The sequence below is a fragment of the Saccopteryx bilineata genome, chromosome 4 (genome assembly GCF_036850765.1).
Source record: "Saccopteryx bilineata isolate mSacBil1 chromosome 4, mSacBil1_pri_phased_curated, whole genome shotgun sequence".
Lineage (NCBI taxonomy): Eukaryota > Metazoa > Chordata > Mammalia > Chiroptera > Emballonuridae > Saccopteryx > Saccopteryx bilineata.
Window position 1 is genome coordinate 269,912,398 of NC_089493.1, and position 27,915 is coordinate 269,940,312.

Sequence of the window (27,915 nt, forward strand, 5' to 3'; positions counted from 1 at the left end):
CTAGTTCTGTCATTCACAAATATACAGGGTATGGCAAAAATAAGTTTACAGTGGTGAGTATGCAAAACACAGTTTATTCTTATATTATTATTACTTATTAATTATTATAGCATTTTCCATACAAACAACTATAAAGCTACTTTTGTCTCACCTTGTATGCATTCATTTAACGAACATTTATTGAATACCTCTTATGTGCCAGATACTATGCTAGGCACTAGGGATATAATGGTGAAAAAAAAAGACATGCAGTCTTGACTGTACTGTAGTTTATATGCAGCTGTACAGACAGACTGAAATAACCATGCAACTATATATCCACTTACTGTACTGGCTTTTGTTTAATAGAGGTTTATTAAACACTTCCATATGCCATAAACTCTGTGATAGGCCCTCAAAAGAAAAATGACCTTGCCTAATTTTAGTTGGAGTGAGTGGTTTGCAGTTTTCCCATGAGTAAAGTGGCTGGGTTGGTTATGGAACTGAGCAAGCCACCTGATCCACTTAGCTCTAGTTCTAAGAACAGCCAGGTAGCATTCCAGCAGAACATTCTGTCAAACACATATAGACCCTGGTGTATTGACTGAAGATCCTGTTCTGTTGTCACCTTCATTGGTATCTACGCTACTCTGGGTTCTAGAACTGCCTGCTTTTCCTAGTTATGTGGACTGGGATGACTAGTCAACCTCTTTGAACAGAGTTTCACATCTGCAAATTGGAAACAGTTGTACTGGTTTGTGGAATTGTGAACGTTGAGTGAAATCATATATGGGGAAATTCTTTGTAAAGAACTATTCTCATGAGTTTGTGTTATTTTCACTGTTACTACTTCAGGTTTTCCAGAGGGAGTAATGTTTATTGAGGCCAACCAAAGAAAATCAGAGGAAAGATCATTTTGAAGTTCGTGTACAAACTTGAAATGATCCCATCTTTGTCTCTAAGAGTGTTCCAGAAGAATTAGAATATAACATTGAAGTTAGGGTAGAAATGTGGTTTTAACTGGTATCACCATGTACACTTGGAATGTGACCTGTGGTGGCACGGACACTTAGCTCTGCTATCATGCATCCTCTTTTTTATGTCTTCTGTCTGGTATTATTTGTTTCCCCAGAGAGGGATGAAATCGAAAAGAATCATTACAAATGCATTCTCAGTGACGGGGTTCTGACACCTGGGCCAACAGGTTCATACTCTGCATGATTGAACAAAGTGCTATAATTAAAATAAGAATCAGAAATGTGAAGCCTCACAAGAACAGTCATTAAACGATGAACCTTCATGCGAGATTACACTGAGTGATGCTAATCTGTGAAGTTGTATCTTCTGGGGGGAAAATCAATATGAATGAAATGAGAACTCAGTGTGCATCCTGCAGTGCACATTGTATCTGCATGAACTGTGATGTGATCTCTTGGCCTTTAGAATCATTTTGTTTAAAGGCCTTACTTATCTCGATCATTCTGTCCTGGGTGGTGTGTGACTTTTTCCTAAGCTCCTGTTTCTCCACAGACTAAATAGAGAAAGCGTGTGCATGCCTTTTTATCTTTACTTTGTGCTGTGTGTATGTGCACATATGTGAACAATAAAAAGGTCATCACAAGAGGAGGCTGGGCCACTTAGCACTTTTCACTTAACTCCACGTGTTAGGGATGGCATTGGAGAGCATGTTTCGTTCTCCTTTCTTCAGCATTGATTTCTAATACGGAGAAGATCTGTGTAATTAATAAAAGTGTGATAGCTTAGGATCAGTTTGAGTATTTACTCCTCTAAATACACATTGCCAGCCCCATCCCCAGCAGATGACTGGCACTCGCCATCGAGGGGAAACTGTGAATGAGATGTGCCTTTGCTCCCGTTCCTTCCTACCGCTCTGTCTTCTAGTTCACGCAGGCCTACGCGGCTTGCTGGCAACCAGGAGCCAACTTGAATGTTCATCCAGGGTCAAGCTCTGGGCCACACGTTCGAGGCTCAGCATGCTGCACATGGTCATCAGGCGGCTCCCTTCTAGAACCAAGTGTGCAGTCTAGAGAGCACCTCACTCCAGTAGGCAGAAATGTTGGTGAGCCTGTACAGAACAGATCAAGTTGCAACTACCTGAAAGTATTTACTAATGGAAACACTGGCTAAGGCAGTATCTGAAATAATAGTAGAATTGGCATGCTGTCTCCAAGACATGTTGCAGCATTTATTAGCAGGGCATGAGCTAAGGTAAGCAAGCTCCCATTAAAAAAAAAAAAAGAAAAAGAGTCTTCGTAATGTTTAGCAAGGGCCCTGTATAATTTAAGGTATTCTTTGGAGTTTATAAATATGGCCTCATAAAAAGCCTGAATATAAGGGAACTGTGACTTTAAGTCATTAGAAGCCCAGTGGTTTGATAAAATAACAGGAAACAGACAATTTATTATGAGCAGCCTCAGTAGCTCTGGATTATCTATAAAACTTTTACGGCCTTCCCCAAGTGGCAAGAAGCCATAAAACTTGCCTGAATGAGGGACTTGTTAATTTACTTGTTAAAGCAAATTAAAAATTTATAAGTGCTTTTAGGTAAATGAGATCCTCTCTCACTGCTGCCCTTGCGGGGCCCTGGAGTCCTAGGCGGAGAGAGTGGCTATGCTCAGACACCACTGCAGAACAATAAAAGCTATTAAATTGTTCCAGTTTATTACAACAGAGCCGTGCAGCTGTTGCCATGGCTGGCTGTGGGGTATGAGTGGCGGACAGCTGGGGGTTTCAGTAGGTTTTCTGTCTCACTCAAGTAAAAAAGAAAAAAAAACAACAAGGAAAACATATTTTTTTTACCTTTGCAATTCTCCAGTAGTTGGTGGTCATAGACCATGTCTTTTATTTTTCCTTGACCTCATGAACCCAGAGGTTTTAAACTACTTTTTCCTATTTCCAGATGTGTTTTTCTTTATTTCCACAGAGTGTAAGCATTTGTAAATTCTTACCTGTCATCATGCCTTTGAGCCATTTATTCCGTGGACAAAGGTCCAGGCCATGAAGTGTTTCTGTAACCTCATCAACATAAAAAAAACCCAAAACAAAAAATACCTCTTTTTTCCTTTCCTTTTTCTAGCTTGGAAATTAGGAGAAGGAAATAAGAAAGAAAATCCCTTGTATATAAACTCAACTCCAAAAATTATGTATAATCTATACTTTTGGTGGAATCCAAAGTTTAAAGGTAAAGGTGTTAATTTTTGTGTACTGTCCTTTAGATGAAAAATCAATTGAGGTTGAAATGATTGGATCTAAACATTTTTCTTCCCTGTTTTCCACCTGGTAGATTTCTTCCAGAGGGAACTCTGGAGCGAAGTGTTTCTGAATAGTGGCTTTGGCTGTTGGGTCCTCATGTACCTGCTTCTCTTACCCCTGCTTCCTACAGAACAGTCTTCTCCCAGCCTTGGTGATATCCCGGATTGTGGGAAGTAGGAAGTAGCTAATTCTTTCACAGAGATCATAAATTCTGATTTGAGATGACCTTTGGTATTTGTAAGGGGCAGAAAAAATATGTTCTATCTCAATGACAGACCCTACTTAATAGTAAATAGAAAGGATGGCAATTTCACAATTATATTTAAATTTAAAAGATCTTTTTAGGGAAGTCAGGTTCTGCAAATGCTTCCTTCTGACATTCCCAGTCACTATCGTAATGAGATGCATTTCATTAACTTGAATAAGAACAGAGATGATGATCCTGACCTGCAGTGGCGCAGTGCATAAAGCATCTACTTGGAACGCTGAGGTCGCCAGTTCAAAACCCCGGGCTTGCCTGGTCTAGGCACATACCAGAAGCAATGACATACTGCAGGTTGATGGTTTTCTGTTCTCTCTTCTTCTCTTTAAAATCAATAAATAAAATCTTAAAAAAAAAGCCAGAGATGATAAAATGGTATAGTTGATACAAGTATTTGCTCTTTTGCAGGATTACCCCTTCATTTACTTACATGTATCTCCACAGGCTCTGATTTGGATTTCATATGAAATTGTGTTTGTAAAGCATATTAATTGGCAAGTAAAGTTTAATGGAAAATGGGGAGGGTAGAGAAAAGCAATTAAAAATTGCAAATAAAAATATATTTTAAATAGGATTCCAGAGGTTTGGAAAGCATCAGCTTTCAAACAAGGAGATTTCTTAAGGTCACAGTTTGCTTCAGTAGAGACTCTTCTCCTGGTCACTGTCTCGATTACTCAGAAATGTCACCGCACGCCACTGCCATGCTTATCGTACCTCTCGCTGAGCTCTCTGGGCCTCTTGTTGTTTTGAATCATAGTGTCTTCTGGACTTGTCTCATCTTCATTTAGAGCCTCAACAAAAGTGCTTGGTTATATCCATCTTTGCACAAATTATCCCTGCGTGATATTTTCTGGGTTTGGTCTTCCATCCTTATGGACGGAACTTGGAGTGGAGCCTAAATAGATCTGTTCTTACTGAATTACCCCACAGACCTGACCACAGAGTCTGTGGATGTAGAGAGCTGTAAGGGCTGAACAAGAATTCTTTTCTTTGAGAGGACCAAACTGAATTTCATGTACAGAAAAAGTTGGTAAATTTTCAATATTTTGAATACAAAAAGCAGATGGCATTGGGCCACAGGTCAACTAAGGAGTTCCTGAAAGGGCTTCTTGACCGGAGGGTGGAGAATCGCTCTTGCCCCCAGGACCGCTGTGGTGAAGTTCTGACTGACCTTCCCTGGGAGGACAGCAGTGCTCCAAGTGCTTGTTTCTAACAGAATTCATGTTAGAAATGTTGTGTATCTGCTCACTCGTTAGGAATATTGATACATGTTGTATAATGATTGCTTAATTGCTAATTTTCCTATGCTAATTGATGTTTTTCTATAAAACTAAATTCTTTACCTCTTTGCATTTATTGAATGCCATCTGGCTTATGAATTTTTATAAGAACTTCCAAAAGAAGACAGGTACAGACCCATCCCCCCGTTTCTTCTCAGTAAATAGGGAATGGGGATCCGGGTGACTCTCATTCTGTCTGTAGGGATTTCATTTTTGTTCTGTGTATCATTCTACTAAAAATATGTCTCCCAACTAGAATCTTCTTCCCATATCATCAGTAGTTACTGCTGTGACAATATATTGCCTTACTGTTTCTAAAAATATTCTCCATATTATGACTCTGGGCACATATTGGGCAAATACTACATTTAATATACTATTACTGATTGCTAGGAAAATATCCAGTTGTTTTGTATTTTTTAAAATAGATTTATGTATTTATTTACTCAGAACAATCGGCTCAAAGGCATCATTAAACTTTCGTTGTACAGTACAAAGAAGTATGAAGTAAGTACCCCATATAATCTTTTTCCATTGCACTGTTGAATATTTTTGGTGGTTTTTTCCCAAGCAACCAGCTACCATTCGGCAGCATCTCTGTGTAGATAGATCTGGTGATGTAGTTTCTTTGTTGGCTTGGGTGACGTGTATGTGCATGTACAGCTAGTGCTTGACTTACAACCACGATTGGTTCCGACGGACCAGTCATAACACGATTTGGTCTTAAGTTGAGTAGGCTGTATGTACAGTACTGTGAAATGATGTTATAAAAATCTTTAAGTCATATTTTATCATAATTTTCTTTCATTATTGTTATATATCATAATTTTATTTGTTCATTTTATGACATTTGTATCATCTCTACACCATTTTGTTTCTTATTTTTACATTCGTCAGGTTTAAGTAAAACACTGCATTACCAGTACAACTGGTTTAATATTTGCAAAGACAATTTCCTCTTGGTAGACTTCTTGGGAGGGGTTTGATGAAAAATAACCAAGACACAAAACACAAATTGCTGTACCGAGTCTGGGATAACAGTTGAAATGGTGCACGCAGAGATGGTAGTGCTGCCGGAAGCTGGTCTGCACTGCCATACGCCCAACTGGGCAATGCTTGCGCTGCCAGATGCAGAGCAGTCATGGCTAGCGATTGTGGTTGTAAAGTCGAATGGCCGTAAGTTGCATAGGTCGTAAGTCGATCAATATTTGTTTGTGTTTATGTGCATTGTCTTAGTGAGTTCGGGCGGCTGTAACAACATTCCATAGACTTGCTGACTTATAAACAACATAAGTGTATTTCTTACCATCCTGGAGGCTGAGAGCTCCAAGCTCAAGATACAGACCAATTCTGTTTGCTGAGGGCCTATTTCCTGGTCCCTCAAAGGTGGCCTTCTGCCCCCCTTATCTCACATCTGACATGGTGGAAGGTGTGAGGGAGCTCTGGGGTTTCTTTTGTAAGGGCACAGCCCCACTCACTAGAGCCCTATCCTCATGACCTAATCGCCTGGCAGAGGCCCTACTTCCTGATGCCACATTCAGATCAGGTTTCAACATACACAATTAAGAAGAACACAAACATTCAGTCTGTAGCAGACATAAAATGAACATGTCTTATACACATAAGCACTGAGGCTTTCCAGAGCTTTTTGGATAAGATGGCTATTCTACATGCCTTTCTACTTTTTGTTAATGAATTAATTAATTAATTTAGTGAGAGGGACAGACAGGAAGGGAGAGAGATGAGAAGCATCAGCTCTTTGTTGCGGCACCTTAGTTGTTCATTGACTGCTTTCCCATATGTGCCTTCACCAGGGGGCTACAGCAGAGTGAGTGACCCCTTGCTCAAGCCAGTGACCTTGGGCTTCAAGCCAGCAACCATGGGGTCATGTCTATGATCCCACGCTCAAGCCAGCGACCCTGTGCTCAAGCTGGCAAGCGCACGCTCAAACTGGGCACCTCAGTGTTTTGAACCTGGGTCCTCCATGTCCCTGGCCAATGTTGTATCCACTGAGCCACTGCCTGGTCAGGCTCTCCTTTTTTTTCTTTTTAAATCTTATACTAAATACCCAGAGCTAAGAGTAACAGCTAAGTTATAAATTGGCCAAGAATTGCTTGGCACCTATAGAATTAACTTCAGTTGATTAGAGTGCTTTTTAATTTCTTCAAAATGAATCTTAAGTTTCTTTAAATGGCTAAAGTAAGTGAAATTGTATTCTCAGTTACTTGTCTGGGCTAACGTGATGAAAAGAAAAAAATTCTGTATTAAAGAGTGTTTCAATTGCTAATCATTCTATGAAGAAATATGAGGTAGTTTTATAAAATTAACTTTCTAAGTTAATACATTTAGTGTATTAAGATTCAGCCTCGTTAGATTATGTATTGCTTATTCATAACTGAGAGACCTGTTTGTAAAAAAATAACCAAGCTATGTGATGGCATTTATTTCTTTCACTTACAAAAATAATTATTTATGGCTAATTTGCTAATGCTTACCCCCCAGATATTTTTCACTAAATCACAAAGTGTTAAAACTGCTCTTTGCCTGGAGGAACAGACACACTGCCATTGGTTAGGTGTCTGCACTGCCCATGAGTGACGATGGCGATCTGGCAGGGAGTGTGCAGTAACACAGACTCTGGAATTAAAGGCCTGTCTGTTTAACCTGGGGTTACCATGGGCCTCCACTTACTTAACCTTCAAATGGCAATAATTACATGTACCTCACAGGTTGTTGTGATAAGAGCCTATGGCTCAGTGAAGCAAATTGTAGTCGATGTCCCCAGGGCACTGAGCAGAGCATTCAGCTAGGGACCAGGGACCACTTCTAGCTCAGCTCACCGCTCCCCTCTTGCTGTCTTAGGTTGGGTCATTCATCTTTGAATTTTAGTTTCTTTTGCTTACCTCAGAAGATAAGCAAAATTTATGTGCTAGTTAAATAAGATAAATTATGCACTTATTAGGAAAGTGTAGAACAGCAAACACATGTGTACATCATTGTTACCATCATGAAAATGAAAGCAGCTTCATGGTCCCTGGCCATCCTGTCTTAACCTCCAGCTCCGAGGTTGTAGTCTATCCGTTGTCCCTCACGGGTCTCGTGCTTGTTGCCTTTCCTTGCTGCCCTGGTAGAAGCTGCAGTAGGGTATTGTTGGCCGTCTGAGTCTAAAGTTAGCTGCCTCATTAAACACACCTTTTGAACTTAACAGCTCAATGAGAGTTTCTGTTGTACACCAGAGGGCTCATGTGGCATGGGCATTTTGGGGGAAACACCTAATTAGAAAGTTGGATCTGTTCTTAAATTGCAAATGTGTGTACATCAAAGCCACCATAAGAATAAATTTAAGTCTGATAGTGTACATGGTTTCAGTATACATTGGCGAAATAGCCTGCTGACTGCTGATTGAAAACAGTTGTTAATTCTCTACTTCACTAAATTCAGAGTGGAAAAACTTTCCTTAATAAAGAACAGATTGAGGAGATCCAAGACCTTACTGTGTGGGAATTAATGGCAGATGCATATACTGGTAGTTAAAATGTTTCATTAGATGTTAATGTCTTGCTGTGTTTTTAATTGTTCAGGAATTAGCCTCCAGAATATTAAAACCATCTGTTTGTTATCATGATGAAACAGAATGCTTAAATAGTTATTAATTTGTGTTTCTTGTCTTTTTTTTTTTTTTTTTTTGAGGGATAATCTGTAAAACTTTGATCTGTTGTTCAGAGTTTAGGGAATTTGGAATGTGGAAGTGAAAAAGAATTTTAAAACACACCAATGTCCCAAATAACTAGCTTTTTTTTCTGTACCTGCTATGCATATTTTATGTGTATTGTTTTTCACATTTTTTAAAAAGTAGGATGAATTGGCTTTTTTCCCCAGATATGGTGGGACTGATAATAGAGGTGGTTTAACGAGTGATTTAAACTAAGTCGACCCTTGTAACTGATAGATATATGAAATTCCAACTGCCCTTTTGTTGTTCCACCTGGCTACCTGACCTCACCCTTACTTACTGGACAATCGCCCCTGAGGCAGAAAAGTTCCAGGAAGCTGGTCAACCTACCCCAAGAAGGAGCATTCCAGAAAGCTGAAATCCTAAAATCGTAAAAGGGAACATACCAGAACTTTTGACTCAGAACCCCCCCCTCAGGTTCTCCCAAACCCTATAAAATTCGCCCCTATTCTGTAACTGGTGCTCTTCTCCCTGGAGAAGTGCCCAGCGGGGTTCCTTTCTTCCTCTCAATAAAGCCTGTTACTCTGGTCTTTTTGGACTCCCATGTATTCCAACAGTCACATATTGATTATTTTACATTCAGGGTCAAGACAGAATTTAGATATTTGTGTGATGAGGGGATGCTATAATTTTAAATCCTAAGGACATGTTCTTTCTACAGTACTTACTCTGTGTAACAACGAGAGGCTGTAGTCTCTATACAGAGTCAACCTGGCATTGGTTCTTGTCAGCCTCTGCTTTCCGCCTTCTGTGACTTTGCTCAGATTGTGTGTCTTTTCAGCTTTGGCTTCCCATCTGTAAATTGGGAAATGCAATGTAATTTACAAAGATTTTGTGTTTCTTAGATATGTTATTTGTTCTGTATCGTAGGACTGTTCATTGCTTTCTTTCTTGGTTACAAGGAGCCAAAGAGGTATTTTGAGTGCCACAAAGAATATATGTTAGCACTATCCCTGCAAGAGCCAGGAGCAGACCCTTCATTTGCTAGCCCTGTGCTGACAGCCGGACATCGGTGTGTTTAAGTTCTTCAGGCTCTGGCTGCGTGGCTCGGTGGATGAAGCATTGTCCCAGCACAGTGAAGTCATGGGAGGCATTTCTAGTCAGGGGAGATACAAGAAACAACCAATGAATGCACAACTGAATGGGCCAACTAAGTGGAACAAAGAGTTGATGCTTCTTTCTCTCTCTCCCTCTTCCCCTTTCCTTTCCCCTCCCCCTTTCTTCTCCCTCGCCTTCCTTACCCCTCCGCCCTCCTTACCCCCTCCCCCTTCCTTACCTCTCCCCTTCCTTTCCCCTCCCCCTTCTTTTCCCCTCCCTCTTCCTTTCCCCTCCCCCTTCCTTTCTCCTCCCCCTTCCTTTCCCCTCCCTCTTCCTTTCCCCTCCCCCTTCCTTTCCCCTCCCCCTTCCTTACCTCTCCCCTTCCTTTCCCCTCCCCCTTCCTTTCCCCTCCCCCTTCCTTTTCCCTATTCTTCTCCCCCTCCCTCTCCCCTCTGCCCCCTCCTCCTTCCTCTCTCCCCTCCCCCTTTCTCTCCTCCCTTGCCTCCTTCCTCTCCCCTTCCCCCTCCTCTTTCTCTTTTAAATCAATGGAAAAATTTAAAAAAAAAATTTATCTCTAAAATGAAAATATTATCTCCAGTTAATTGCCAGATGCATACAATGGAGAGAGCTAATCTACCTTTGCATAAGATCCCAATTTGTGTTTCTAAGAGGCTTTCTTATCTCTTGAGTTTGGTTAAGAAACATTGACAAGTTTTTTTTATTATTTTAATCATTTTATACAAATCAGCAAAATCATGCCAAAACTTTGGAAACCAGGAATTTTGAGTCTCCATCTTGTAGAAATGGCCAGTGTTGAGACTAAGAACTTCTTATAGTTGGAAATTAATGGTTTTCTGTGTAAGCTGTCTTTATCCCACCCGCCCTTCATTCAGAATTGGCTAACCCCACTCCCTGTTCCTATTCGTCCAGGATGAAAATGGGTGAGGCTTCGTAACTGTGTCTTCTGGAGTCAGGGGAAAATCACCTGCGTTAACAAACACGTTAAGTTTGTTGTAAAGCCTGAGACTCTGTCAGGCTCCTCAGAGGCCAGGCAGATGATGCGAATAATTTATGCAGAACAGTGTTGGATGTGGGGACCTCCTTGGCATGATGCTGAAGTCACCCTGCGTAACTACAGAACTGACTCAGCCAGTGCACCTTTTCTCCGTGCTGTGTGTGGGGGCTCCAAGGGTCATACAAACCATTACTTTGCCGAGTGACAGAAACTGACTGATCCCATCTCCCTAGAAAGTACCTTCTCATTAAAGAATGTACCTGGGAGAATATATTTATTTTCGTATCACACTGGGTTGCTTTGAACAACCTTGTTGTTATTAATAAATCAGTGTTTGGTAGTACACGTATTTAATGTTTCTGCCTTTGTGTGCAATGCATTGAGAGGAGGTTTTTCTGGATTGATTTTTTTAAAAATGTATTTTTAAAAACACTTGTTAGGAGATTACATGCATAGGATTTTTTAAATGCTTCATATTATCCAAATCACTTAAAAGTGGCAGTCTCATCAATGAGCGTGTATAAAATTGTACGAAGAGAGCTATGAACTTCTCTTGCTAGTGGTTTTTGACCTTTTGCTGGAAAAGTACTTTTAAAATTCTCAAATGCCAGTATGAAGATTTATTAAACTAATTACATGCCACTTTTCACTTTATAATCCCGTACCTATCTAAAATATCTTAAATTACATATGATCACTGTTTCAAGAACAGAATTAGCAATAGCACTTTTTACAGGATAAGGAATTGAATGGCTGAAAGTCTGTGATCACCAACCCACACATGCACTAGTGCACCTGCGACTCTTCGTGTTACCGCTCAGCTTTGGTGCTCTCCTTACTCGCCACCCCTAGAGGGCTAGCTTTCTGGGACACAGTCACTTTTGTTAATAGCTGCAGTGGCCTTCTGCGGGAGATCTTATAATCCGCCTTCCACGTTTTGGACCTTAAAAGTTTGTGCATGCTAGTTAATTAAGCAAATATTTACCGAGCACCTAGTAAACTCTAGGCGCTGTTTTAGATTCCGCAGATAACAACAGTGAGCAAAACGGATAAAAATCCTGGTTCTCATGTGTCTTATAATCTAGCTGTGATATGATTGAGGGGCCGGGCGTTTGGAGGGGACAGGGAACAAATGAAAGAAGTAAGACATATACTACTCAGAAGGTGTTAAGCAGAGACAGGGTAACAATTATAAATAGGATGATCAAGGAAGTCCTCACTGAGAAAGTGCCATCTAAGTCAAGATCTTAAGAAGGGGGATAGTGAGCCTTGTGCCTTCAGATGCTGAACATTTCAGACAGAGGCTCTGAGGTAGGAGCATGGCCGGCTTAGGGAATCATGGGTGAGGCCCATGGAATTGTCGCAGAGTGAGCAAGGCAGTGAGGAGTTGAAAGGTGGGAGAAAGCATGGGGGAAGCAGATGGCGGGAGGAGTCCCTTGTTAGACTATTCTGAAGACCTTGGTCTTGACTGTGAAGGTGATAGAAAGACTGAGGAAGCTGGTGAGGAGTACAGAGCATTAACTGACTGACTTCCTTCCAGGAGCACGCTAGCCCCTGGGAGAGATGCAGGGACAGCGAGGGCGCAGGCACAAGCATGGAGGTCAGACAGGAAGGTACGTACCGTCGTAATCCAGCAAGAGGCGATGGTAGCTGCGAGCGGAGTGGGGACTGTGAGGCCAAAGGAGGTTTTTGCTGAAGCAATTAGAAAGGTAACGTTGCTATTAACAACAGTTGGAAACATTGAGAATATTTCCTCTGTTGGTTTAGGTCTGCCACACCTGTAAGACATGTATGTGAAATGGGAAGGTGCAGCTGGATTTAGAAGACTGGAATTTTGGGAGGAGATTGCGGCTAAATATATAAATTGGGCATCGCCAGCACAGGATAGTATTTAAAAGAACGAAAATGGAATGGGATTATGAGAGGTAGTGAGTATAGATAGAAAAAAAGAAGAGAACCAGGGACCGATCCTCGGGGAGCCTAACTTTAAACGTGGGGGGACGTGACGAACTCATCAGAAGACTGAGAGGTGTGGCCAGAGAGGTTGGAGGAAAAGGAGTGAGGCAGTGCTTCAAGGACGGCCAATGAGCAGCATGTCAGAGGGTGCAGTTAGATCAACAAGATGAAGACCGACAGTTACCACTGTGTTACCATTTGTAGGTTGTTCATGTTTGCTTTTAAAGCCAAGCAGGGGGGTGTTCAGTAATGGGCCCTGCTGTGGCCTTCTTTAAGCCATGCCCCTTCACCGAATGGAGTTCAAAGGGCAAGGACATGAGCCCACTTGGAGCTCACGACTCCTGTTCTACACCATGCTACTGGTTACCTGGGACTTCAGAATCCTAGCCCTGGTATCCTCCCTGGGCTCTGAGGGTGTATTTCCAAGGTTCATCCACCTGAGAGCGGACTGCACCACAGCGACGCATAACCCTAAGCCTGGACTGGGGCACTGCAGGTGGGGGTTGGGCAAAGTGGGTGATGTAGGTGGAGCCTGGAGGATGGGTTGGGATGGTAGCATGGGGGCGGGTCAGGCTCCTGGAGCTGTGGGACAGAGCTGTAGGGGGGACAGAGCTGTAGGTGGGACAGAGCTGTAGGTGGGACAGAGCTGTAGTGGGGACAGAGCTGTAGGGGGGACAGAGCTGTAGGTGGGAGAGACCTGTAGGTGGGACAGAGCTGTAGGTGGGAGAGATCTGTAGGTGGGACAGAGCTGTAGTGGGGACAGAGCTGTAGGTGGGACAGAACTGTAGGTGGGACAGAGCTGTAGTGGGGACAGAGCTGTAGTGGGGACAGAGCTGTAGGTGGGAGAGATCTGTAGGTGGGACAGAGCTGTAGTGGGGACAGAGCTGTAGGTGGGACAGAGCTGTAGGTGGGACAGAGCTGTAGGTGGGACAGAGCTGTAGTGGGGACAGAGCTGTAGGTGGGACAGAGCTGTAGGTAGGAGAGATCTGTAGGTGGGACAGAGCTGTAGGGGGGACAGAGCTGTAGGGGGGACAGAGCTGTAGGTGGGAGAGACCTGTAGGTGAGAGAGACCTGTAGGTGAGAGAGACCTGTAGGTGGGAGAGACCTGTAGGTGAGAGAGACCTGTAGGTGGGAGAGACCTGTAGGTGGGACAGAGCTGTAGGGGGGACAGAGCTGTAGGGGGGACAGAGCTGTAGGTGGGAGAGACCTGTAGGTGAGAGAGACCTGTAGGTGAGAGAGACCTGTAGGTGGGAGAGACCTGTAGGTGGGAGAGACCTGTAGGTGGGACAGAGCTGTAGGGGGGACAGAGCTGTAGGTGGGAGAGACCTGTAGGTGAGAGAGACCTGTAGGTGGGAGAGACCTGTAGGTGGGACAGAGCTGTAGGTGGGAGAGATCTGTAGGTGGGACAGAGCTGTAGGGGGGACAGAGCTGTAGGTGGGACAGAGCTGTAGGTGGGAGAGATCTGTAGGTGGGACAGAGCTGTAGGTGGGACAGAGCTGTAGGTGGGACAGAGCTGTAGGTGGGAGAGATCTGTAGGTGTGACAGAGCTGTAGGTGGGACAGAGCTGTAGGTGGGACAGAGCTGTAGGTGGGAGAGACCTGGAGGTGGGACAGAGATGTAGGGGGGACAGAGCTGTAGGTGGGACAGAGCTGTAGGTGGGAGAGACCTGGAGGTGGGAGAGACCTGTAGGTGGGACAGACCTGTAGGTGGGACAGAGCTGTAGGTGGGACAGAGCTGTAGGTGGGAGAGGCCTGTAGGTGGGACAGAGCTGTAGGTGGGAGAGGCCTGTAGGTGGGACAGAGCTGTAGGTGGGAGAGACCTGGAGGTGGGACAGAGCTGTAGGTGGGACAGAGCTGTAGGGGGGAGAGACCTGTAGGTGGGACAGAGCTGTAGTTGGGAGAGGCCTGTAGGTGGGACAGAGCTGTAGGTGGGAGAGGCCTGTAGGTGGGACAGAGCTGTAGAGGGGAGAGGCTTGTAGGTGGGACAGAGCTGTAGGTGGGACAGAGCTGTAGGTGGGACAGAGCTGTAGGGGGGAGAGACCTGGAGGTGGGACAGAGCTGTAGGTGGGACAGAGCTGTAGGGGGGAGAGACCTGTAGGTGGGACAGATCTGTAGGTGGGAGAGGCCTGGAGGTGGGACAGAGCTGTAGGTGGGACAGAGGTGTAGGGAGGAGAGTCCTGTAGGTGGGACAGAGATGTAGGGGGGAGAGGCCTGTAGGTGGGACAGAGCTGTAGAGGGGAGAGGCCGGTAGGTGGGACAGAGCTGTAGGGGGGAGAGACCTGTAGGTGGGACAGAGCTGTAGGGGGGAGAGGCCTGTAGGTGGGACAGAGCTGTAGGTGGGACAGAGGTGTAGGTGGGACAGAGCTGTAGGTGGGAGAGGCCTGTAGGTGGGAGAGAGCTGTAGGTGGGACAGAGCTGTAGGGGGGAGAGACCTGGAGGTGGGACAGAGTTCTAGGTGGGACAGGGCTGTAGGTGGGACAGAGCTGTAGGTCGGAGAGACCTGGAGGTGGGACAGAGCTGTAGGGGGGAGAGACCTGGAGGTGGGACAGAGCTGTAGGTGGGACAGAGCTGTAGGGGGGACAGAGCTGTAGGGGGGAGAGACCTGGAGGTGGGACAAAGCTGTAGGTGGGACAGAGCTGTAGATGGGACAGAGCTGTAGGTGGGAGAGACCTGGAGGTGGGACAGAGCTGTAGGTGGGAGAGACCTGGAGGTGGGAGAGACCTGGAGGTGGGACAGAGCTGTAGGTGGGACAGAGCTGTAGGGGGGAGAGACCTGGAGGTGGGACAGAGCTGTAGGTGGGACAGAGCTGTAGGTGGGAGAGACCTGTAGATGGGACAGAGCTGTAGGTGGGACAGAGCTGTAGGTGGGAGAGACCTGTAGGTGTTGCAGAGCTGTAGGTGGGAGAGACCTGTAGGTGGGACAGAGCTGTAGGTGGGAGAGACCTGTAGGTGGGAGAGACCTGTAGGTAGGACAGAGCTGTAGGTGGGAGAGACCTGTAGGTGTTGTAGAGCTGTAGGTGGGAGAGACCTGTAGGTGGGACAGAGCGATAGGTGGGAGGACCTGTAGGTGGGGCAGAGCTGTAGGCGGGAGAGACCTGTAGGTGTTACAGAGCTGTAGGTGTGACAGAGCTGTAGGTGGGAGAGACCTGTAAGTGGGACATAGTTGTAGGGGGGAGAGATCTGTAGGTGGGACAGAGCTGTAGGGGGGACAGAGCTGTAGGTGGGACAGAGCTGTAGGTGGGACATAGTTGTAGGGGGGAGATATCTGTAGGTGGGACAGAGCTGTAGGGGGGAGAGACCTGTAGGTGTGACAGAGCTGTAGGTGTGACAGAGCTGTAGGTGGGACAGAGCTGTAGGTGGGACAGAGTTGCACTTGTCCAGAGCCTGGGGCTTCTGCTCTGTCACATTCCATCAGGAAACTTCAAGGCACACAGAATTCTCAATTAAGTCCTTAGTCCTGATATTCATTGTGACTATTTGTTTAAGCAAGATCAGAGAGTAAGAAATTTTCTTTAATGTTATTTTATCTTGATTTACAACATTTTTCTATATAGGCACAGTTTTGTGTAAAGCAGGGGTCTCAAACTCGCGGCCCATGGGCCGCATGCGGCCTGCCGAACTATTTTGTGCGGCCTGAAGACTAATCCACGAAGTTCAAAATATTTTGGATAAAATTAAGTAAGCCTAGGGGCCTACTTGTATTTTTCATTTCTCTAGCATCCTAGGTAGATATTAGCTTAGTTAACAGCAGTTGTGATGCGAACTACAGTTTCTGGTCGTTTTGTGACACTGAAAAGTGTTGCGTAACTGTTGCCTTTTGTAGACCTAGTGCGGCCCTCCGAAGGGCTGTGATCTTGCTCTGCGGCCCACATGCTGAATTGAGTTTGAGACCCCTGGTGTAAAGAGAATGAAAGAAATGGGTAAGTTTCTGAGTGTCTGTGTTTTGTCATGATTCATTGTGTTCTCTTCTGGTGGGAACAAGAATAGCCGGGAAGTTTGTACCCAAAAGAAAAGGATTACATTAGAGTTCCAGGGTGACTGTAATAGAATACCACAGAGTTGGTGGCTTAGGAAACAAATTTATTTCCTAACAGTCCTGGAGACTAGAAGTCTCAGCTCAAGGTGTAGTCAGGCTTGGTTCCGCCCAGGCCTCTCTCCTTGCCTTATGGTTGGCCGTCTTCTCGCCATGTCCTCGTGTGGCCTCTTCTCTGTGCATGTGCATTTCTGGTGTCTCTCTCTACGTCTCAGTCTCTTGGCCAAATCACAGGAGAGTTTTGGTTCTCTTGGTCAGCTGTAGAACAGTGAGTTCTGCTGTCTGGGTAGAGTGTGTTTATTGGAAGCATATCAGAGTTCATCGGATTGTTCTTACCTGTCTTAATTGCTTCTAGTTTATGTTTATGAGGCCATGTAGTTAGATTGATTTTGGCTTATTTCCCCCTCTGTATTTTATTAACTTGCAGTTTTTCCTACTGCTGTGAAGCCCACTGAGCTCCCTTCAACCTTGAATAATATAGGTGACTGGCACATGAAAGCGCATCAGTAGTTTCCATTTTTCAAACTTATGGCAGTCGAGGAGATATGATCCTTGCAGTTCTTTAAGTGTTTATCTGGGAACATCACTGACACAGATAAATGATACTCCAAAGGCATATCCGGGAACCCTAGTTTATTTTACATTAATGAAACTTCCCTAATTTCATTGGAGTCAATTTTATGGTATATGGATTTAGAGGCAATTTCTCCCTTTCTTACCTTGGTAAGACCACTATAGGAGGCGGGATCCCGAGGTGGCCTCTCAGATGCTGGCCCCTGTTGAGTCCCGGGCTTAGATTCTTACACGGCACCGCTGGCTTGAAGAACGTGAGTTGTCTCGTGTGGGCCTGAGCCTTCCTCCCTTTTGTACTCAGAGAGTAAACGGATGGGATCTTTTACTTTTTTTTTTTTAAAAAGTAATTAACTGCTTTATTGAAATATAAGTTATGTTCCATAAAACCCACTCAGTGTAAACGTATAATTCAATGAGTTTTAGTAAATTTAAGAAGTGCGCAATTATCATCCTATTCCAGTTTCAGAACTTGGCCATCGCCTCAGAATTTCCCTTGTGCCCACTTGAAAATTGATGGGCTCACATTCTTGTGAAAAATTCTGTTAAATAGTATTATTAAATTCAATTTATTACATTACATCAAATTGTAGCAGCTCTTTTAATTAAGAATATTGCTCCATAATTCCCTTTTTGTTTTGTTACCAGATTTGGGCACAGTTTAGCTTTATGTATTTTTTACATGCTCCGAATCAAATTTTGTTGAGTTTTCTTTAACATTTTAAACTATGTAGACTGACAGGTAGGTGGTGGCACAGTGAATAGAGTGTCAGCCAGGGATGCTGAAGACCCAGGTTTGAAACCCCAAGGTTGCCGGCCTGGGTGTACACTCATTCGGCTTGAGTGCGGGTCGAAGGTTTGAGCATGGGATCACATATGTACTTGACCCCATGGTTGCTGGCTTGAGCAAGGGGTCACTGGCTAGGCTGAGCCCCTGCTCTGTTAAGGGAATGTATGAGAAAGCATTCAATGAACAACTGAGGTGCCACAACTAGGAGTCGATGCTTCTCATCTCTCCTTTCCTGTTTGTTCCTGTCTACCTCTCTCTCTCTCTCGCTAAAAAAAATTAAAAAAAAAAAAAATTAAACTAGTTGATTATGATTTTGACATTATAAAAGAAAGGTACCTATATATTTTAAGTATAAATGTACCTTGTTATATTTTATAACTATAATTTATAAATGTGCCTGGTTTGTAATGGTAATCACATTATTATATTATTATCTTACATATTATTGTATTATCACATTGTTATATAAATGATATCACATTATTGCCATTTTTAGTTTTGATCTTTTTTTTTTAGATTTGTAAGAGGTTTATCTCTATCTTTGTAGATTTTGCTCCCAATTTTACTCTAATTTATTAATAGCACAATATTTTAATTTTCAATTTATTATGTAGTTTTAATTTTATAATTACCTTCCTCTACTTTTTGCTATAGTTGCTTTTTTGTCTTATTTCTTTTTGTTCCCTTTACTCTATAATTATGTTATTAATTTATATTATTTTTATTTAATGAAAATACATAAATTAACCTCTTGCAAACATTTTTATAGGTCCTGTAATTTTTTTAGCTTATGTGTTTATAATTTTAATTTTAAAAATATAGATGGTGTGTTTGTGATTTTCTCTTTGCCTCAATTTGTAAGTGTGGGAGGAGAATTTTAAAATACCTTTTGAAATAAGATTTTTGAAAAATCTGTAGGTAATATGGCTATTTAGTTTAAAATGTGACCATTACTTTTCACCAGAGAGAAGACTATTTATGTAATTTCTACACTTTGAAATTTATTCTGATATTTTTTATGAACTTAAACATCTTTACTTGGTGTTAATGTCCCATGGATGCTTTAGAAAGTGTGGTCTCTGCGTGTTACCAAAATTACCATATTTTGCCTAAGTCAAACTGAGTGTTTTAACCTCTGAGGTTTTTTTTTGTATTTTTTTTATCTCACTTCCTCATGTTTGGTGGGATGCTAAAGTCTCTCATCTTATGTTGATTTCCTTTATTATTTAAAATATTTTTTTAGATTATATACTGGCATATCAAAGGTTTATAATTTCTTTCTTTAATATAAAGTAGAGCAGTATAGGCCCTGGCTAGGTGACTCCTTGCATAAAGCATCAACCTGGCACGACAGAGGTCGCAGGTTCAACCCCTGGTCAGGGCACATAGAAGAAGCAGTCAGTGAGTGTACAACTAAATAGAACAGCTAAGTGAGACAAGGAGTTGATGCTTCTTTCTCTCTCAAATCGGTGCAAAAAGTTTTTTAAAAACAGAAGTATGAAAGGTAAAGACTGTGCCTTTTACGACTATAAAGTGGCTATTTTTAACATGACTTAATAATCTAGCCATTTTTTGGTAGTATTTTGTCTTTTTTCTCTTTTCTAAAATTTGAGAGACCTTTATAGCTCACAAATAGTTGGATATTTATTTTACTCAATACAAGCTGATGTCCTTGCCTTTTCTTAGAAGTGGGGGCTTAATCCATGTATATATTATTAGAACCAATACACTTAGTCCTATGCTTTTGCGTTCATGCTAGTTCCTTTTTCTTCATTTCTCTATTGATTATTATTTTAATCCTTTTACATTTGACAGTAATTTATAAGACAAGTATTTGTAATATCTAAATTTTACTAATGGTTAACTTCAAGATTTTCAAATTCTTACTTAAAACTCCTTGTTAACTGTTGATATGGCAGGATAACTTCCATTTTGATGATCTCAAGAAATTTTCCACATATTTCTTGCCCTGCCCTAGTTTCCAGAATTTAATTTTTAGCATTTTGGTATAACTTGTCACTGTACTTTTAAAAATATGTTATTCATTTCTTAAGAAAATGTGTTTTTTTTTTCCTATTCAGCTTTGTCATTTTGTTTATATCAGTTATTTCCTGTTAGCTCATTTTGACGTCAGCTTTTTTATTAAGTTCTCGAGTTTGGTTTTGTGTCTCTCATCTGAAATACCTTTTAAAGCCAGAGGAATAAAAAAGTACAGATGCTGCCCGATCTATTAAACTTTCCCCATTTATGGACGGTTATTTTTTGAAAGCAGAACAAAACAAAACAAAAAAAAATTTATGAGATTAAATACTTGCTGCTTTTATGAAGGTGTATTACAAAATTCCTTTGAACGAAAGAAGGTTCTGTGCTTACTGACACATTTTAACAACCTGTGAGAGTTCACTTAGCTCCCAACAGGAGAACTCAGCAGTGGGGAGATAGGATTTATGATGCTTTGAGAAACCCCAAGCTGTGGAATGCTCTTCTGTATGGCTCTGCATAATTCACATCATTCCTCTAGTACCAGGCATAGATACCTTCCCTGCATCCTTTATCTTCTTTCTTTTTTTCTTTATTTTTTTGAATTTTAATTTATGTTTACATAGATTCTAGTGTTGCCCCGAATGCATCCCCCCTCCCCTGTATTCCCCTCAACATCTCCCTTCCCCCCTCCCAATAGCACCCTCCCCCCTCCCCTTCAGCTTTATCCCATCCTATCATCCCCTTTCCCTCTGTCCTCTTTTCCTCTGGTCCCTTTGATCCCTCCTCTGTCTCAATTCCGTTCCTCAGTTCACATTGTTCCTTGGATTCCTCAAATGAGTGAGGTCATATGATATTTTTCTTTCTCTGCCTGGCTTATTTCACTTAACATGATAGTTTCTAGCTCCATCCATGTTGTCGCAAAAGGTAAGATAGATTTATTTCTTTTTCATGGCCCCATAGAATTCCATTGTGTATATGGACCACAGCTTTTTAATCCACTCATCCACTGACGGACACTTGGGCTGTTTCCAGATCTTTGCTAATGTGAACAATGCTGCCATAAACATGGAGGTGCATTTCTCCTTTTCAAACAGTGCTCTGGTGTTCTTGGGGTAAATTCCTAAAAGTGGGATATCTTCTTAAATTTTGTTTGAAGGGTTAATGACACCTGCTGAGCAGCTGACATCTTGGTAGAACCCTCCATTCTCGAGCTGAAGAGAACAGCCTGCCTGGCGCACAGATCTGCCTTGGCGATGTGCGGAGTCGCTCTGCCTTCACCCGGGGTGACGGGGCTCTGTCACACGTTCATGAGCAGTGATAAAACCATGGACCGTTATTTTCCTAATTCGCCGTCAATAAACAGTTGAGTCTGCAATGAGGTCACAGTTTCAGAATTTGGAGACTATATTGTTGACAAATCAAATGAAAAAAAAAATGAAATGGCTTCTTATATTTATAAAAGATGTTAATCTTAGTGACAGAATTACTTCCACTTGTACCAGATGCTACTGTCCTTTCATTTTGTTTGTTTTGTTTTTAATTCTAATGACTAAATATATACATAATAGCATGGTGGGAAGAAAGTTCTGAAACTAGAGAATGAATTACAGCAATTTTTAAGTAAATGAGGTGCTGAAGTAAGGAATCTTATAGCATCAGTTACAACCAACGCTTTCTTATAACAGAGCTGCCATGGATGCTAGAAAAAATCAATGTAAGCAGATTGATTTTTCTTAGGTCTTTAAATGTTTAAGCCAGCACCTGGCCTTTGTAATGCTTTTTGGTTGTATGTAATAGCTGGGAATTTCAGATGAAGGATCACAGCTTCTGAGTTAGTTATGCTACCCCAAATGATCCTTTGGATGTGGCTGAAAATGCCAGTTTTAAATGTATTCATGGGATTAGGAATGAATACTTCTTTTGCCTGAAATCGTGTGGTTTAGCTTTAGTACTTACAGTAGTCAATCCATTCCTTTGAAATATTGAGCTGTCTGACAGCTTAAAATCCTAAGTTTCCTTTAAACTTGAGCCTGGCTTTGGAGGAGAAGGGGGTAATGTGGGGGTGGATTTTATGTAAGACTCTCTGAAGAAAAACGTGCTGAAGCGCTGTTGCTGGTGGGGCACAGGGAAGACTAGCAAACCGCTTCATGTCGGTCTGTCCTGGGGTTCGCCCTCAGCCCACATCAACATCTAGTCAGATAATTGACTTCAACGCCGCTGGAGTCTATGGTTGGGCCTCGTATCATTTTCCTCCCGTGGAAAAACATGGCAAACCTCCAGATGCGAAGTCCACATTGTGCTGAGCCAATAGGGTAGTAGGAGAGATCTTCACGGCTGTATACCCATTATCCCGTGGAGGCTTGTTTTTCATCCTAGTTGGGCGACTGAGTTTTTATAAACATCTCTTGATCGAAGATCACCATGTAAGGTGTCTTTCTCCATGAATGCAGTCAGGTAGCACAGATGTATTAAAAATATATGCCATGGAGATACTAACGAACAGCACACTCAGCATTTCTACACGGAACATAAAATGTCCACGGGGCACTAAGAATTGAATGGAGTGAGCAGTATGCAGTGGAGACGTGGGTTTAGTCCTAGAATTCATGCCTACCTCTGAGCACATCATGGGCTTATTTGTGTGGGTTTTTTTCCATCCATACATTGGAGGTAGCTCCACCTATCTTTATGTAACTCAGAGGTTCAATGGGATAAGATTTCCGACATCGCTTATGAATTAGGGGGCCCTCTCCATGTGACGATTTTATCATCAGTACAAATTCTGCAGTCTGTTTTCATCTAGAACTTCCACTACTGAATGATATGCTAGCTATAATTGTGAGGGCATGTGTTAAATATACATATAGAAAGAAAGAGTTCTTCAGAGACCATAGTGGAGGCTATACTGTCTGAGCTTTAAAGAAATCTTGACCTGAAGAGCACAGAGAAAAGGTGAGGGGGAGCGTGACAGAGAGGGCATTTCGTGTGAGACAGGGGAGGGCAGAAATGGACAGGACATAGCCAAGAAATGGAGAGAAAATGATATTCATTTTACATTAAATCCCCTTTTATTATAAGTATAAAAATGAGAAGTTGAAGAGAATGACAATATTCTGAACTCTTGTTCCATAGTAATAAGAAGAGGCTCAGAGAGCTTGCATCTGAATTAACTGAGAATTATCTTTAGCTGTGACTCAGGAGGAAGCTAAGTACTTGAGGGCTCAGGAGGATACAAAGTAAAATTAGCATCACTTTTGGGGGCTCCATTTGAGAAGACTCCTGGAGAACACCCCTGCAAGCCTTTTTTTGGAAGGAGGTGATAAAAGTGGCCTTGTGCAAAGGTTGAAAGCCAAAAAGAATGCTCTGCATAGTGGGGATCCGGAGATAGCTAGTTAGATGGTATGATCCAAAGCCAGGTCTGAAGTGCACTCTTGAAAGAAACACATTAGGCCCTGGCCAGTGTACTCAGTAGACAGAGTGTCAGCCCAGTGTATGGACACAGGAGAAGTGGCAATCTGCTTGTTTTTCCCTTTGTCTGTGCCTTCTCTCTCTCTTCCCCTCTTGCAGCCAGTGGCTCGATTGCTTCAACTGTCAACCTCAGTCACTAAAAATAGTTTGGTTGATTTGAGCATTGGACCCAGATGGGTTGCTGGATGAGTCCCGGTCAGGGCACATGCAGCAGTCTATCTTACTACCTCCCCTCCTCTCAATTTAAATAAATAAATAAAGAAGGAAGCACATTAAAAGTACAAGAAATGCTAATACAGATTCATTCTCCATTCACCTTGGTTCATCTACCCCTTGGCCCCAGAGCCATATGAAAACCTGCAGACCAATACTTTGCTTCCTGTTACTTCTTCTGCTTTATTGCCCAGAATTATGGGGTTTGTGTTGTGTTTAAGACTGTATATGGTCTGTTCCATGCACCCCTCTCTAAGATTTTTGCCTATCCCCCCCCCTTCCAGAAGGACTCTATTTTCTAGAAGACCCTGATTATTTCCTGGCAGGTTGCTTTCCGTGCCTTTGCTCTCTGCCTTTCTCCCATCAGGAGTGTCTTCCCTCCTCTCGGCTGTATGAGCTCTGTCCTCTTTGAAAACCTGTAGCTTCAGAAATCACTTCTCCTTGGAATGTCACTGGCTACTCTTTGGTTTTCATTGAGTAAGCATGTCCTCGTGGTGTTACACTGTCATGTCTTGCACTTTCTTTTGCTTGATTGAGAACATTGTAAAGGAGCTACATCTTGTAACCTGCATCTGATTCTTGGGATCTCTCCAAATGCTGTTGGTGGTGACATACATCATAGACTGATCTTCCATATGTGTGTGATTAAATCACATAGACTGATGTTTGCAATTCTCTGTGTTTGTTCATTTTTAAAGTGGAAAACCAGAGCTGCATAAACATGTAGAAATGTCTAAAATGTAAGCTTAGATCAGAGACTTTTTTTTTTTAAGTTAGCACCATATCTCTAGTGCTTATTACCAGGCTCTTGTTGACTTAATACCTATTTGTTGAATCAGTGCTGTATTAATTACTTCAACTGTGGGTCTTAATCTGGTACTTTTAACTCTCTAGCATTATTAGATCTACAGAATCGTGTCACAGCAAACAGGGTAGTTAAGTGTCTTTCCAGTGGTTCAAGGATACCATTCAGCATCTCCTCATTTTCTCCCAGGATAAGTAAACTTTGGGTTTTGTTCTGTCTCGTTGTTTCTTGTTTTCAGGAGAGGACATAAGAAATAAGGTGGGAAATTATTGTTAGTGTAATCTGGCTTTAGCTTATTCAGTGATCTGGGTCTTTGTATTGTTGACCAAAAATCACCATGGAATAGAGGGAAAATCTGAGGGAAGATGACTTTCCAAGATGTATGGACCTTTGTTGACTTTCCAAGCGTCTCTCTCTTTCATCCCCACCAGCATTTTATGGTAAATGTTTTGGTTGTCCTTCCCTCTGTGTTCCTTCCTGTGGCAGCTTGCGGGGCACTGCTCGGTAACCGAGAAGACTGTTAGGGATCACGACCTTCAGTTGCCCGCTTTGGTCAAGGCTGAGGGACGAGGATGGAGAAGCAGTTCTGCAAGGGGACCACTGACTCTTTTCTGTTTCTCTTTTCTTTTGTCTTCAGCTCAAGCCAGGACAGAACAGCTGCAGGGACAGCGACAGTGAAAGCGCCAGTGGAGAGTCCAAGGGCTTCCACAGGAGCAGCTCTCGGGAACGGCTCAGCGACGTAAGTGTTAAAAAACAAACACACAGACAAACCCACAAGAACCACACATTCCCCAACTCTGTATCCCTCGTATCGCTTTGTATATCCAGATGCAACCGCTTACCTATTCTTGATGTCATTCCATTTTCTGATGGGGCCTAAAATGTGTTTTGACAAATTATAAGGTAGGTGGGTGTTATTTGTCACCTTAGTAACAGTCAGGAAATTCAGTTCCTGCTCCTGCCAGGTAAGTGGCTGGTTAGTCACCCCTTCCAACAGAAATAAAAGGACAGAAAGGGATTATTGCCAATCCCGTGGGTGAAGAAATAACAGATAGCCTGTAGTCGAGTGATACCAGCTCCCGGTGCAGCGCTGCCCATTTCCGGGGCAGAAACCCTGTGAGAACACACCCTGCCCCTTGAGGGAGCTGCCAGCTCTCCAGCCTCCTGTCCACCGGTGGGCCTGATTCCCCTTCTCCACTCTGAGAACTACCAGGCCTCCTGTGGATTCGCTTGCCTTCTCCCTGTTGTGTCGTATAACAGGATTCTGAGCCATCTTTGCCCCTCACTACCACACTTAGAAACTTTCTTGTAAAATAGATCAAGTAGGTAGAAATTTTTATTATTGATCCCAACACAGGCACGTTAACCGATTAGCTAGACAATACTCTTAAGGAAGAAGACTGCAGTTCTGTCTCTGAGTTTCTAGAAGAAGGAGCAGAGGTAGGATGTGTAATAGGAGCAAACCCATCGCCTCTTGTCTTCCTCTTTTTTGTCTAAAGTAATTGCCTTCATTTTAATGTATAAGATGACCCAGTGCATTATTAGTACTTTTTTTTTTTTGTCCAAAATAAGAAAGTAAACTTTACTAATATCCAATTTAATAAGCAGGGAGTAGTTCTTATCTCTAAGTGATAAACACACATATCTTAGGAATGTGCTCAAAACTTTTTAACTGAGATGTGTTCATAGCATAAAAAGTTGGAGACCATTGCAGCACATTGACTCATTCCTATAAAAATCTTTTCCCAACCCTTTCTCCATCAGCCAAGGTGGACAGCCCCAAGCCTCAACCACCTTCTTACACCTCTCAGGAAAGTTTGTGAGGTTTAGGGTGATGTTTGATATATGGAACATGGAATTCTTAAAAGAAGTGGAATAGCAGAGGATAATTATTTCTGTAGTACTCTTCATATCTTATTTATATATAATCACTTCTTCTTCCTTTAATATTGAGTAATATCAATTAACCCTTTGAGTAGTGAGTTTTTTTCATGCTCACTAACCCCCAGGAGTGAGGTTTGTTTTTTTTTCAAAAAATAAAATTAGTTCCAGGTACTGTTTTATTAAGTTAAAATCATATTTGTTTGATAACCAATTTATGGAAACAAGAAGAACATACATTTGCCTCTTTTTAAATGTTGCCTTACACATTTTTGTTACGATTGTACTTTGGATGGTCAGGAAGCACGAGAACGTACACGAATGTTCGTACTACTCAAAGGGTTAACTCAGTCTTTGATGTATGCATATGTGTATATAACGATATATCTTTGTGTTTGTTTTATTAATTTTGAGATAGAACTATAAATTATAACAAAACTATAACAGTGTTTATTACCTATGTTGTTAACATTATTTAATAAGTATACTGCTCACAAAAATTAAGAGATATTTCAAAATGAATATGAAACTATAAAATATTCCCTAATTTTTGTGAGCAGTATAGCTGTTCTTCTGAGATTTTGTTTTGCTTTTTTTTTGGTATTTTTCTGAAATTGGAAATGGGGCAGCAGTCTGACAGACTCCCGCATGCGCCTGACCGGGATCCACCGGGCACGCCCACCAGGGGGCGATGCTCTGCCCATTTGGGGCACCGCTCTGTTGCAACCAGAGCCACTCTAGTGCCTGAGGCAGAGGCCATAGAGCCATCCTCAGCGCCCGGGCCAACTTTGCTCCAATGGAGCCTTGGCTGCAGGAGGGGAAGAGAGAGACAGAGAGGAAGGAGGGGGGAGGGGCGGAGAAGCAGATGGGCACCTCCCCTGTGTGCCCTGGCCGGGAATCAAACCTGGGACTCCTGCACACCAGGCCGATGCTCTACCACTGAGCCAACCGGCCAGGGCCTTGTTTTGCTTTTAATATACGCTCTTACTGACCCTCTAGATTTGTCCAGGATTAGTCAGTCATAATTTCATCACAGAGTAGAGAAATGAAGTCCACATTATTAGGTCAGGGGGTAAAAGTACAGCATTATACAGTCATTGAGATCTTTTAACTGGTTGCCCTGAACTTATTTTCTATTAGACCAAAAAAAAATTGGCAAACAATAGCCTATGTTCATATGTAGGAATATTTAATATTGTTATGATTCCAGTACTACCCAAAGCAATTTACAGATTTGATGTAATCCCTATGAAAATTTCAATAGTCTTTTTTTTTTTTTTAGCAGAAAAGGGAAAAGCAGATTCTCAATTACCTGACTTGAGGTCCCTAGCAGAAAACACAAAGTTGAAAAAGATTAACAAATTTAGTAGACTTATTCTTCCTAATTTCACATTTTACTGCAAAGCTGAAGTGATAAACAGTATGGTAATAGCATCGGGATAAACATATAGACTAATGAAACAAAATCGAGAGCCCAGAAATAAACCCGTACATCTCTGCCCAAAACACTGTTGACATGAGAGCCTAGTGCCTCCGGCTGGGAAGTTCTCCCGGCCACAGATGGAGCTGAACAGCTGGCTTTGGCTGAAGTTGGGCCCTGCATTGCACCGTGTACAAAAACTAGCTCAAAATGAATCA

General features: G+C 42.4%; 1 protein-coding gene across 3 annotated transcripts in view; it reads left to right on the top strand.

The window, feature by feature from the left end:
* The window catches only part of AUTS2 (activator of transcription and developmental regulator AUTS2), a 1,187,404-nt gene that overhangs the window by 499,715 nt on the left and 659,774 nt on the right, over nt 1-27,915 (top strand). For all 3 annotated transcript variants that reach the window (XM_066274625.1, XM_066274627.1, XM_066274626.1), the window contains exon 3: nt 25,034-25,135. In XM_066274625.1, the coding sequence (XP_066130722.1) occupies nt 25,034-25,135 (102 nt within the window). The remainder of the gene's footprint in view (nt 1-25,033; nt 25,136-27,915) is intronic.